Here is a 13,542-nt window from a genome sequence, read left to right as displayed (position 1 = left end):
TGAAAGGTCTAAATCAGAGGCCAGCACACGTTTGCCATAAAGGCCAGACAGTAAGTATTTCGGGCTTTGCGAGCCACCTGGGCCCACAACCACTCACGGGGGAGCAGCCACAGGCAGCCACGTGCACAAACGGGTGTGGCTGTTTCAATAAGCTTTCATTTACGGACCTGGAAACCTGAGTTCCATATAACTTTCGAGTTGTCACAAAATATTCTTCTTCTGCTTTTTCTTCAGCCATTCCAAAATACTGAAACCATTCTTAGCTTGAAGAGAATACAGACCCATGTGGCCAACCACAGTTCTCCAGCCACAGATTTAGATGCTCGGGCAGGGACACACGTCCACTTCATGAGCTAGTCTGCAGCCTGCAGAACTGACCAGCAGGAGGACTCGGCGGCAATATGGACAGTGCTTACGATGCCGAATGAGAAAACCAGAATCACAGACAGTAGTGACGCTCTGCTAAGAGCTGGAGCCGTGTAAAAAGCGAGGGTGCAGGTGGACAGTTACTGAAAAGCAGTGTATGGAAATGAGAACTATCTCTGTGCTAGGTGACGCTAAGTGTGGATGATTTATTTCTAGCATAAAAATTTTAGGGGCATCTGTGTGGCTCAGTCAGTTAAGCTCTTGGTTTCAGCGCAGGTCATGATCTTAGGATCCTGGGATCGAGCCCCACGTCAGGCTCCCCGCTCAGTGCAAAGTCTTCCTGAGGATTCTCTCTCCCTCTCCCTCAGCTCATCCCTCCCCTTCTGTTCCTCCCCTGACCCACGCTCTCTCAAAATAAATAAAATCTTTTTAAAATATTTTACTTAACACTGTTGTTACACTGCCTTTCCAAGAGAGATACAGATTTTAGGCTGGAATTTACTTAACTGGCAGAGGGTTTCATCCCTCTTTCTTCTCACTGCGCTTGACTTCTCTCTACCATCTTTCTGACTGACAGGCTAGCTGTTTGTTTATTGACAATCTCCCCCCATAGACTATAAGCTCCAAGACAAGGGTCTTGTTCTGCCCACTGCTCTTTCTCAGGCCGTTGAGCAGCATCTGGCACCGAGTAGGCAGTCAGTAAGTATTCGTTGAGTAAATGAATGAGTATCTTCAAAAGACGCTCAAGGCCCATGGCTAGGGGACAACCGATGCCCTGGGGCGAGTACCTGTTCCCGGGGCATCCCTGGGTGTCCCTTATGGGGAAGGGCAGCAGGCAGACTGAAATAAAGCACCTACACTTCTTCAAAGGCCAACCCCTGGTTACTGGCTCCCTCCTCAGAGGGCTCCCTGAAGCTACCCCAGGCAGAGACCAACGTCCCTGCATCAGGATGGTCTACCCGGGTCTCCATCACTGGACAAGGACCCACTTGGGAAGCAGACCACATCAACCTCCACTTTGTATCCCACGACACTGAATACCAGCACACAAGGGGCATGTTGAGTAAATGCTGAGTAAATACATCTTTATCCGCTTTCATGTACAACCTCCGGAACTTTCCCTCGAGAGGCTCACTTGTCCTTGAAGGAACCCTGCCCATTTCCATCCTATGGAGAAGTCCCTGCTTCCTCTTTATCAGAATGAGTCTCCCAATCCCAAGAGCTGGGAATGCCCAGCACAGACAATGGTCTGGTTTAGAGAAAGGTGAAGGTCCCACCTGTTTCTTCTTTAAGGTCCTGAAAAAATTTCTGGTTGAAGATGAAAGCCACACCACTGATCTCTTCCACCTTGGCCTCAGCTGTGCTGTTTCTGTTTATGAAGTTGGCGGTGATGGCAATAGCCAACTTCCCACGGAATTCTTTCCTTCTGAATCCTGCATGAGGAAAAAGGGAAAAAGGGAGTCTTTCTTCTGCATTTGGTGTGAAAACTGAGAATGATTACGGAGGAAGCTGTTCTCAGATGCCTCAGAGGCCAGTGAAACCAGAGTTCTGATCTCTGGAGAACAGGGGCAGGTGGAAATGCCAAGGTTCATACCCGAGGAAGAAACACATCACCAGAGGCCTCAGTCAGGGGGACTTTCTCCTTTCCTAAAATCTATAGGGTTAATTAGTCTGGTTAGGCTTCTACAAACAAAAGGCCAAAGTGATTTTCCCAGCAGGCTCATCCTGCCGGAGATTTGTCAGGCACTGTTGCCACCTACACCCATGACACGTGCACTGGGAACTTCTGCGATTAAAACTCGGTGGTTAGCATTTTTCAGGGATCCCCCCCTGTGCAAAGTAGGATTCTGAGACTGAATTCCTGTGGGGTGGGGATAGTCTCCCATAATGGGAGCTTAGTCCACACTCAGTAAACATATAATGAGCAGACAAAAGTCTGACTTGCAGTTGATTTAATACAATGATTCCTTGGGGTTCTTCTAGTTGCTGATGGTTTACATTAAAATTGCTTTTTAATGGTGGTGACACAGAGGATCCCAAGCAGGTGGTCACACTTCAGCAGACCATCTTCTGCCAATCCCCTTTCTTTCTAGCATCTGGTTATCCCACAGTCCTGAATCTTCCCTCTGCCCCAGACACTGTTCTGTACTTAGCTGAACTCAAAGTTCTCATCACAAGGGCAGGCTCTCTGGACATGCCTTTGTCTTCAGCCTCCTCTGGGAACTCCCCCTACATTTGCTCACCGCATACTCAAACCTCATGCTGATTCCCAAACTTCTCTGTCAATACTCCCTTTGACTAGAAACCTTGGGTTTTTCCTCAATACCTCCTCTTTAAGTCATTCTTCATTCAACTTTTATTCAAATAGTCAGAAATGGCCATTATTGTCTAGTCTAGTATTTCTTAACTGGGAGTGACCTTGGCCCCCAGGGGGCATCTTGGCAATGTGTGGAGACATTTCTGGTTGCTACAACTTGGGGGGTGCTACTGGTGTCTAGCGGGGAGAGGCTAGGGATGCTGCCAAGCATCCTACTGTGTGCAGGACAAAGAATGATCTGGCCCCAAATGTCAATAGTGCCAATATAGAAAAACCCCACTCTAGTCTACTTATTTGGTGCTAAGCTGCCTAAATAGCTCTCCTTCTTCTCACCTTTCTTTTCCTGCCTACAAAATGCCTATACTCAGGCGAAGTGTGGATTTTGGATTGGCAAATATTCAGACGTACGGTTTCACCCAACCACCAAAAAGGCCCCGTAAATTCCAACAGCACAACAGCCAGGTTAGCAGCTTAAAAAGTCTTTGTCTGATATGGGTTATTGATTGCAGGGGTCAGGCAAGTATAGGGATGGAGATGAAGAAAGAGGCGCAGGAGTGGGGAAAGGGTCCTGATGGCACAGAAGGCCAGCTAGGCGGCCCACACCTCCCGAATCCTCCAGCATCAGCTCTCTTTCCAGGAGTGTGTTCTGTCCTCAGAGGACGTGTCCTCCCCATCAGAAATCCGCAGCCTGCAGCCCTCAAGCAGGGCAAGCTTGAAGAGCAGATCGAGCCACCGATCTGAGCAAGGTCACATGGGACCAGTTTGTCTACAATCTGTGGTCTCGTATTCATACAGTTAGCACCAATTAGTACAACCTCCGGGTCAATTAACCTTTGAGGGACGGGTTAAGGGATTGAAGACATTTCTGGCAGTGGCACTCTTCTCCCAACCTGACCAGATCTTACTACAAGAAAACGTGTTATGCTTTCAACACCAGAACTCAGAGAAGCATGGTTTTGCACCCTGACAGTCTGGGAAAAGTTTTTCTTACTGCCCAGCAGTGAGTGTGCTTAAAAGTTACAGAAGAGATGGGCTCCTCCTGCTGGGGTATTACACGTGACAGAACAAGAAGGCCACTGAGAGTATAACAATGGTTGTCTTACCTAGATGAAGTGGGAAAATGCTTAGTACCACGGATTTGTGGACAGGTGCTCAATAAATGCATGTTGACTTTCAATTTCCATAACACTTTACCTTTATAAAGCATTTTCACATACGAGTCCTTTCCTAGTCCTCATGACAATGCTCTGAGAAGATTCTATCGTCTACATTTTACAGATTTGGGAAGCCTGACACTCAGAGACCATGAAATGCCCGCCCTCTCAATGCTCAGCCTCAGGCACGGCAGAAGTCTGCCCTTCTCTCAAGGCCCCCGTCCGATTATGGCACCTGCCATCTTGCCCCCATTCTGCAGCCCCCCTTCAACTCCGATGCCCCCCTTCCTCAGCTCCAAGAAGAAGAGTCTTCACCTTCCAGTGTGTTCCTGCGGCCATCAGCACCAATGATGACATCAAACTCAAAGTCCGATAGAGAGTGGTCCGCAGGGAGAAATTCTGCCCGCCAGCCGATTTCTGCAGAACAGAACAATTCTTTGAGTTGGCAGAGAAAGGTGGGAGGTCCCTTCGGTGTTGGCCAGGAAAAAAGAGATAATAGAGGCACCCTACACAGAGCTGCCAGAGGAAAGACCCAGAGTTATCCTAATTCATGCTCTACCTGGAGTCCCTCTGGCTTCAGTATCAGTTCAATCCAGGACAAGGCAAACCAGCAGTGCCAACCCCATGCCTGATTTAACTGGTTTCTCTAAAGGCTGGGAGTCTATCCTCAATGATTCTCAGGCCAGTCTCACTTGAACCCTGTTTGTCTCAGTGTATTCTACCGTGTTCTCTTCATATTCCCCTATATTCCTCCTTGCTTTCCCATTACCAACCAGACCCGAAGGACGTGCAGGGTGTCATGAAAACAGTTTGACTTCCCACTTCATTACACTCAAAATGTTCTGTTGGGCAGCACACAGCCTTCGATGAGCATACTTCCAGGTAAAACCTTGCTGGTCACTCAGAATTGGGTCTGAGAAAGGTTAAGGGCACACGTGTCTCTAGAAGTTCAGTAACAGATGCCGTCCTGCTACAAAAGCCACCGAGGGCCTCTCCTACATTCTGAAATATTCTGGGCGGAGGACAGGAGAGGCCAGAGTCGAAACGAGCCCGTGAGGCTCTGAGGTCTCTGACACGGAGCTGCCCAAACCACAGGCCCTGCCCAGGCAGCAGCAGCTTTTGATAAGAAACAAGCTGCAGAAGCATCATGAACACTCTGACCGTGCTGTGTGTGAGATCAGCACCTGCGTGAACGCACCAAAAGGAAAAAGGGAAACATGGCTAAATAATGAGACCTACCCACCACGGGCGAATGTTGTGCTTTGTCAATTTTGCTTCAGTAAGGCTTCAGAACATTACATACCAAATAATATCACAAGCATTTACTTCCTATTTGTTCTAGAAGCTTCACTTTTTTTTTAAACTGGGTTTTCAAAATATCACGTGGGTACAAGTGTAGCCACATGGCCGTGTGTGTTCCCACGCTGCCTGAAGAACATAGGAACGAACTTCATCAAACTACCCAATCTAGGTCTTCTATCCTAATTACCTAGGACTTCGTCTGTCAAAGTACCACCTCCGACTGACAGGGCAACCAAATTATAGGTTTAACGGCTTAAGAAATCCCCCGGGAGGAGAGAGCAAACCTAAAGTGCCAGCATTGGGCAGAAAAGGTAAAACATCCTTCGATGGAATCATGCCCAACATCTGCCGTCAAGAATAACTCCTACGGGAACATTCTCTGAGGCTACAAAGGCGATCCCCCCTTGGCAACACCTGACTTCTAGACGTAGGAGGAAGGTTATACTGTACTTTGATTCTCTTGATCTTCAGGAGGCTCTAGAACCTTTACAAACTCCACGTTCACATGGATTTCAACTCCCAGCATCAAGGCCACCTTGAATAGGATGAGCTGCAACTGACGAATGCCTGTTAGAAAAGAAGGGGGAAGAGAAGCAGTGTCAGTAGCAGTGCTTGAGTGCCTCTGTATACAGGGTCCTCTATCATCGCTGCTCAGTGATCTCTGAGAAAAGCAACGTAGTGACAATGATCACGACTGAGAACTAATTATGTGCCAACCACTCAGTGTTTTCTCATTCAACCCTTACCGTGACCCTGTGGGGTAATTATTCCCATTTTATGGATGATAAATTGAGACTCAGTGAGGCAAAGTGACTTGGTAAAGGTCATACAGCAGCAAAACTAGAATGTGGACCCAGACCTGTCTTATTTCAAGACTGTGCCTTAGCTTTTAGAAAATGCTGTCATGATGGAGGCTCTCCCTTTCCTGCCTCCTCCCTGAGACGGGCTAGAGGTCTGACAAGGCAAAGACAGAAAGAGGAGTAGACCTAGAGAGTAATGGCCACGAGTACAGTCAGTGACGAAATGGCTCATGTTGTGGGGGACCGGGCCTAAGCTCTAAGCCATCCAGGGTCAGCGTCAGGAGGAGAATTCTCTCCACAGAGCCGGCCTCATGGTAACTCACCTCGTAGCCACTCCCCTAAACCCCCCAACGAGTGTCACCACCTCGCTTCTCTACCTCGTCCCTGGCCATTCAGCACACATGAGTATGCCTCCAGATATTCTTCTGTAGAGCGAGAGACTTTCTGTGGGTCCCTCTGTACTTCGTGGGCTTTGGTCACTAAACATTTACTGAGCATCTACAATGGGCCAGGTGTTGTGCTGGACACAGAGACACGGACCTCACTCTAGTGGAGGAAACGCAGGTGGACAGACTAGGGCAGGCCACAGTGGCCTGGGGCGGGGCAGGGGAGTGGCAGAACAGGGCCTGAGTCACAGAAGCCAACAGGGTACCAAATCCCACAGACAGATTAGAGAGTATGACGGCTGCAAGAGGCTGGGGCACTTAGGAGTTAGGAGGCTTCTGGGGGTGGAAATCTCAGTGAAAATCTCCTTCACGGGGGCTGGCAAAGGAGTCAGATTGCAATGGAAGGAGGCATGAATGGGACACATAGACAAAGTCTACATTCCCTCTTTCTACAGTGCATGCTTTAAAATAGGAAAAAGTAAAGGAAATTAGAGAGGGTGGAGGGGCAGTGAGGTAAGGGGCAGGAAACCAGGAGGCAGCAGCGTGGAGCACAGCAGCCGCTCTGCGTCAGACATGGGGCGAGGGGAGGCACCGGTACTCGGGTACTTGGGCGGAGGCCAGTGCAGGAGGAAGGAGAGGGGCTGGGGCCAGGAGTGCCCGCCACTGGCTTCTCCTCCCCAGAGCACAGGAGGAAGGCCATCTGCTCAGCAGCAGGAGGCTGTGGCGGAGGTTTGGAGCAGCCCTATGGGAACTGGAGGAGGATGCTGACACAGAACTGTCGGGAACTGCTGAGCCGTGCTGGGGGCTGGGGCCCAGCTGGGGCTGCAGACCAGGGATGGTCTGAAAGGAAGGCAGTCAGCCGGGGCTAAAAGAATCCAATCCCTCTCCTGCCTGGAAACAGGCCTACGCAGAGGCTTGGCCTCTCCTCATCGTGTCAAGGTTCCTAATCTATCTCGTTCCAGCACACAGTAGATGTTCAATAAATTCTCCCTGACTCCCTTCTCACAGGCAATGGAACTGCTCTTGACAACGAGTGCCCTGAATGTCAGAATTTCAGATCCGGAGTAATGTTTCTGCACACTGGGAGTTTTCTGAGAACGAGGGGTTAAATGGGAGCCCCATCAATGGGGCAGAGAGGGGCCCCCAGCCAGCAGGGAAGGCAGCCCAACAGACGGGGGTCCCTCACAAGGTCCCCTGGTGCCCAGCTCGGCCTCTCAGGAGGTCCTGATGGGAAAAAGGTGCTCAATGCTGTAGCTCTGAATTGGGCACCAACATACATTCTTCTGTGGCTGGCAGAGAGTATCCCGAAAGCTGACACTGCAGCCTTCTGGGCAAACCCAAATTTCTTTCCAATGGACTCCTGGAATTTTCTCATCCCAGAGTGGGAATAAAGTCTGGGGCCACTGCTGATAGGTTCCCTGTATCCGTGACTAAATTACACCCTATGTGGCTGACCACCGTCTCCAGTCATTCCTCTGAGCCGCATGCCCTTTCCGGCCAGTTCCCATCCTCATGAGAACATGGCTCTCCCACGGGTTGGGAGACTGCAGCTCTGACATCTGAAGCCGGGGACCCTGGCTGCCTCTTACTCACTGAACACCAATGGATGCAAAGCATTTCTGAGGACCTACTACCTGCCAGGCACAGTGATAAGCACACCACAAACCTGACCTCGCTTGGTCCTCTCGGTGGTCCTGGGAGGCAGGCACTCATCCCACGTACGGAAGACAAAACTCGGCACTTACAGAAGGCAGGGAATTTGACCCAAGTTTCACAGCAAACGGGCAAGACAGATTTGGGCCGCAGATCTGTTTAAGCCCTTGAACTCTCGCCACAGTGTTAACCTTCCTGACTTTTATGGGACACAGTTTTATATACAAAATGGCTAGAGACCTCCTCCCTGCTCAGCATGACAGGGAAGTCTGTACTCCCACAGCCCGTCTGCACAGATCTTGCCTCGAGAGACCCAGGCTCAAGTAACACAGAGCAGAAGGGCCTCGGGGCTCACCTGAGCCTGCTCGGCGTGCAGCGCTGGCCCAGGGCCTTGAAATCCATGTTTTCTACTTCCCCCTCCTTGCCTGGGTGAACCCCTGCCATGATGCCCTCTTTCTTTTTACCACTCAAGGAAACTTGGAACAGGGCCTGTTGATTGTGTCATTCCTCTGTTCTAAAACCTGCCACGTTTTCCCCCAGAACCAGCACCACAATGTCCAAGAGGCCCTCAACACCCTGGCCCATTTCATGATTTTGCGTGCTTCCCTCGCCGGAACTCCTCCAGCAAGTCTGACGACTCTGTCAACGTGCAGTTTCTTCCTGACAAAATCTCGGTGAGCGCTCTGACAGTGCGGACCATGTTACCCACCTCCAATTCTGTTTCCCGTATTTCGTCCATTCATTTCACAGAAGTGGACTGAGCACCTACCACGTGTCAAGCACTCTTTACGCCTTGGAGACACCGGCGAACAAGGCACGCCGCAGGCCCCGACCTCGTGGTGCTCACAGCACAGTGGGGCACAACGCAGGCCCCGCACAAAATGTCTGCGGGTTGAATGTATGGATCCCCCAGGGGCGTGTAAGCTGGAACATCCCGGAGACCCCTCAATGTGGAGAGGCGTGCCCCACCCAGGGCCAGCCCCATTCCTGAAAGGGGTGCCACCATCGGCTCTACTCACTGATGTGGTCGATGGAGCCGGCGCAGAACTTCCCGTAGAACTTCTTGGCTCCCAGGCCCCGCAGGTCATGGATGGTGAAAGGCCAGAGATGCAGCACATTGTTCCTGGAGAAGGTGTCCCTCTTCTCCACCACCACCACTTTGGCCCCTAGGTAGGCAAGTTCAATGGCAGTGCGCAAACCACACGGTCCTCCCCCAATGATGAGACACTGCAGAGGCAAGAGAGGAGAGAGACATTCAGTGACTTCTAGCATTGTGGACACAAACCCCTAGTCAATCAACCGGCCATGTAATGGTCCACTCAAATCAACCAGCCATGTACGAACCAAGCACCTGCTGGGGCCTGCCATTCATCCACCCATGGTACCTTACCTATGGGCCTAACTAGACACTGTGCCACACCTGGGAGGACGCAGAGGTATGGGGACTTGGGGGAAGGCAGCCGAAGATACACTTGACCCATTCTGAGTCAGACTAACCTGGGCTTAAACCCCAGCTGTGGCATTTGACCTCTTAGCTTCTGCGAATGGGTCTACTACTCTNTCCCCATAGAATTTTCAAAACTAAGACTGCTTTTAAAAAGCTTTTGGTGCATCACTGTGACCTTGGATTAGGAATAGTTTCTTAGGGGCACCTGGGTGGTGCAGTCGTTAAGCGTCTGCTTTCGGCTCAGGGCGTGATCCCGGCGTTCTGGGATCGAGCCCCACGTCAGGCTCCTCTGCTGGGAGCCTGCTTCTTTCTCTCCCACTCCCCCTGCTTGTGTTCCCTCTCTCGCTGGCTGTCTCTATCTCTTCAAATAAATAAAAATAAAATCTTTAAAAAAAAAAAAAAAGGACTGGTTTCTTAGATGTGATACCAAAAGCCCAAGCAACAAAAGAAGAAAGAGATAAATTGGACTTCATTCCTAAAACCTTTTGTGCTTCAAAGGCCACCATAAGAAAGTGAAAAGACAGCCCACAGATGGGAGAAAATAGCTGCAAATCATAAATCTGATAAGGGACTAGCATCCAAAATGTGTAAAGAATTTAACAATAAAAAAAGATGACCCAATTAAGGAACAGGCAGATAATCTGAATGGATATTTTTTTCAGAGAAGTTATACAAATGGCCAATAAGCACATGGAAAGTTGCTCAGCTTCATTAGCCATCAAGGAAACGCGAGTCAAAGCCACAACGAGATACCACTTCATACCCACTAGGATGATTTAATCAAAAAGACAGACAAAAATAAGTGTTGGCAAAGATGTGGAGAAACTGGAACCCACATACATTGCTGGCAGGCATGTGAAATGGTACGGATGCTTTGGAAGTTTGGCGGTTCCTCAAAAAAACACAGAGTCTCCATATGAGCCGGCAATTGTATTCCTATGCAAAAGCCTGAGAGAAATGAAAACACACGTCCACACAGAGCCGTGTACATGAATGTTCATGGCAGCGTTATTCATTATAGCCAAAAACCAGAAACGACTGCAGTGTCCATTAATTGATGCACACACAAAATGTGGTCTATCCATACGATGGATTGTTCAACTCTAAAGAGGAATGAAGTACTGAGATATAGAGGAACCTTGAAAACGTCCTGCTAAATGAAGGAAACTAGACACAAAGGGACATAGATGACATGATTCCATTTACATAAAATGTCCAGAATCGGCGAATTCATGGAGACAGAAAGTAAATTAGTGGTTGCCAGGGGAGGGGGAGAGGGGAGTGGGGAAGGACTGCTAATTGGCATGCGGTTTCTTTTTATGGTGATATTTTAGAGTTCAGTAGTTGCAGTTGCACAACTTCGTGAATATATTAAAACCATTGAATTATATACTTTAAAAGGGTGAATGATATGGTCTGTGAATTATATCTCCATAAAATACTCGTATGAGAAGAAAAAGCACGTGTTATGGAGTTTGGTACACACTAGTGTAGACAAGTGCTCTCACTCTTGTCACTGCGACCCAGTCCCTGTCTTCTAGGGACACCCCGTCTAGGGGCAAACTCAGACTTGTGGGATAAGAAACCAGAACTCTTTGTGGTTGGTTCCACTGGGGGCCCCAAAGAGGAAATGCTGACCCGGCCTGAGAAGCTGGGAAAGATTTAACAGAGAAGGTGTTTAACAATGATCACCATCATCACCATCCTCATCCTCACCCTCACCACTATCCTCACCCTCACCACCATCCTCACCATCATCCTCACCCTCACCACCATCCTCATCATCACCACCATCCTCACCATCATCCTCATCCTCACCACCATCCTCACCATCATCCTCACCCTCACCACCATCCTCACCACCATCCTCACCCTCACCACCATCCTCACCATCATCCTCACCCTCACCATCATCACCACCACCATCCTCATCCTCACCCTCACCACCATCCTCACCATCATCCTCCCCCTCACCACCATCCTCACCATCATCCTCCCCCTCACCACCATCCTCACCATCATCCTCCCCCTCACCACCATCCTCACCATCATCCTCCCCCTCACCACCATCCTCACCATCATCCTCCCCCTCACCACCATCCTCACCATCATCCTCCCCCTCACCACCATCCTCACCATCATCCTCCCCCTCACCACCATCCTCACCATCATCCTCACCCTCACCACCATCCTCACCATCATCCTCACCCTCACCACCATCCTCACCATCATCCTCACCCTCACCACCATCCTCACCATCATCCTCACCCTCACCCTCACCACCATCCTCACCATCATCCTCACCCTCACCATCATCACCACCACCATCCTCATCCTCACCACCATCCTCACCATCATCCTCACCCTCACCACCATCCTCATCATCACCACCATTCTCACCATCATCCTCACCATCACCACCATCCTCACCACCATCCTCACCCTCACCACCATCCTCACCATCATCCTCACCCTCACCACCATCCTCACCATCATCCTCACCCTCACCACCATCCTCACCATCATCCTCACCCTCACCACCATCCTCACCCTCCCCACCATCCTCACCATCATCCTCACCCTCACCACCATTCTCACCATCATCCTCACCCTCACCATCCTCACCACCATCATCCTCACCCTCACCCTCACCACCATCCTCACCATCCTCACCCTCCCCACCATCCCCCCCCTCACCCCCACCCCCCCCCCCACCCCCCCCCCCATCCTCCCCCTCATCCTCACCCTCCCCATCCTCACCACCATCCTCACCCTCACCACCATCCTCACCCTCATCCTCACCCTCACCACCATCCTCACCCTCACCATCATCCTCACCCTCACCATCATCACCACCACCATCCTCATCCTTACCCTCACCACCACCCTCATCCTCACCCTCACCACCATCCTCACCCTCAGCAGAGCCTGCATCTGTTGAACCCTTACTACATGCCAGACACTCAGTTTACATGAGTCATGTGTTTTAGCTCACAAAACATCAGACAGGAAGAAACTATTGTTATCCTCGTTTCACAGATGGGAAAACTGAGGCACAACACAGCTAGGTAATGGGCCCCTGGTTTCCCAGATCCAGAGGGACAGAACCAGGATGCCAACCCAGGTAATCTCACTCCAGAGCCCATCATGCTGTTATTACTTCTGTCCTACTTCTGCCAGGAATAAAAAGAAGAAAGAACGTTTCAGCAGAGGGGACCACCCATTCCAAGACAAAGAAGTTCAAGGTGGATGGAGAGGAGGATACTTTGGGAGGACGGAAAGGAAGGAGAGGAAAGAGATGAGGGTCAGTCTGGAGCCAGATGCTGAAGGTCCTAAACACCAAGTGAAGGAGTATGGCCTTGGTCCCACGGACACTGGGGCCATGGGGAGCAGAGGGGAAAAAACCAGATTCTATACCAGTCCCACACTAGGTCTCAATGGATCCTGCAATGGTGAGCAAGACAAGGGTCCTTCCCCAAGGAAGCTACGCCTATTAGGAGAGAAGGGACAACATGGAATGACCTAACTGGCTGTCCTGGGCAAAGCCCTTCTACTTAAACAAAGTCACCAGTACCATGTAAAGACAGAGGACAACAGCGGTATTCTGGCTGAGAGAGTCAGAGACCCTGTGCCACACCCACCCCACCCCCAGGCAGCCCCTGAAGCACCTTCAAGAGGCCAGAGTCCACCTGGGGCGGAGGGGGTGGGTGTCTAGATCCCTGAGGATACTCCAGTGAGGCGATAGGGAAGACCTGTACCCACACCTCACTGTTCAACATTGCAGAGGCATCTGGGAACTTCCCCTCTGCTCAGGATCAAACCTTATCTTTAAAAAGTGCATTTCCCTTCCCCTAGCAAATATTCCATCATCCAGTTATCACTCCTCTGGGGCCTCTGGGGTCTCCAAGGGAAAGTACAAACAAGCATATCAGAAACTCCCACACCACAATCAGTATGGCTTACTGGCTGGAACCTTCCAGGGAGTTTGTGGAAACCCCATTAGGGGAAATGAAGTCACTGCTGAGATACAGCTCACTCCAGAGATGTCGGGGAGCGGGTATGCAAATCCTTTTGCTTCCCTTCTGGTTGGAGCAGACAGAGGAGAACCACTCCTTAT

The 13,542-nt window shown here is 50.3% G+C and overlaps 1 protein-coding gene across 3 annotated transcripts in view; it reads right to left on the bottom strand.

Annotated features, from left to right (window-relative positions):
- Positions 1 to 13,542, bottom strand: part of LOC103682359 (F-actin-monooxygenase MICAL2) — a 210,374-nt gene that overhangs the window by 117,974 nt on the left and 78,858 nt on the right. For all 3 annotated transcript variants that reach the window (XM_040638820.1, XM_040638818.1, XM_040638819.1), the window contains exons 3-6: positions 8,998 to 9,205; positions 5,590 to 5,706; positions 4,153 to 4,254; positions 1,644 to 1,799 (exon numbers count right to left, since the gene is read on the bottom strand). In XM_040638820.1, coding sequence (XP_040494754.1) covers positions 1,644 to 1,799; positions 4,153 to 4,254; positions 5,590 to 5,706; positions 8,998 to 9,205 — 583 coding nt within the window. The remainder of the gene's footprint in view (positions 1 to 1,643; positions 1,800 to 4,152; positions 4,255 to 5,589; positions 5,707 to 8,997; positions 9,206 to 13,542) is intronic.

Source organism: Ursus maritimus, unplaced genomic scaffold, assembly GCF_017311325.1.
Source record: "Ursus maritimus isolate PB19 unplaced genomic scaffold, ASM1731132v1 scaffold_23, whole genome shotgun sequence".
NCBI classification, from domain to species: Eukaryota; Metazoa; Chordata; class Mammalia; order Carnivora; family Ursidae; genus Ursus; species Ursus maritimus.
The sequence above is the reverse complement of the archived record's forward strand: the minus strand, read 5'-3'. Positions and strand labels throughout refer to the sequence as shown.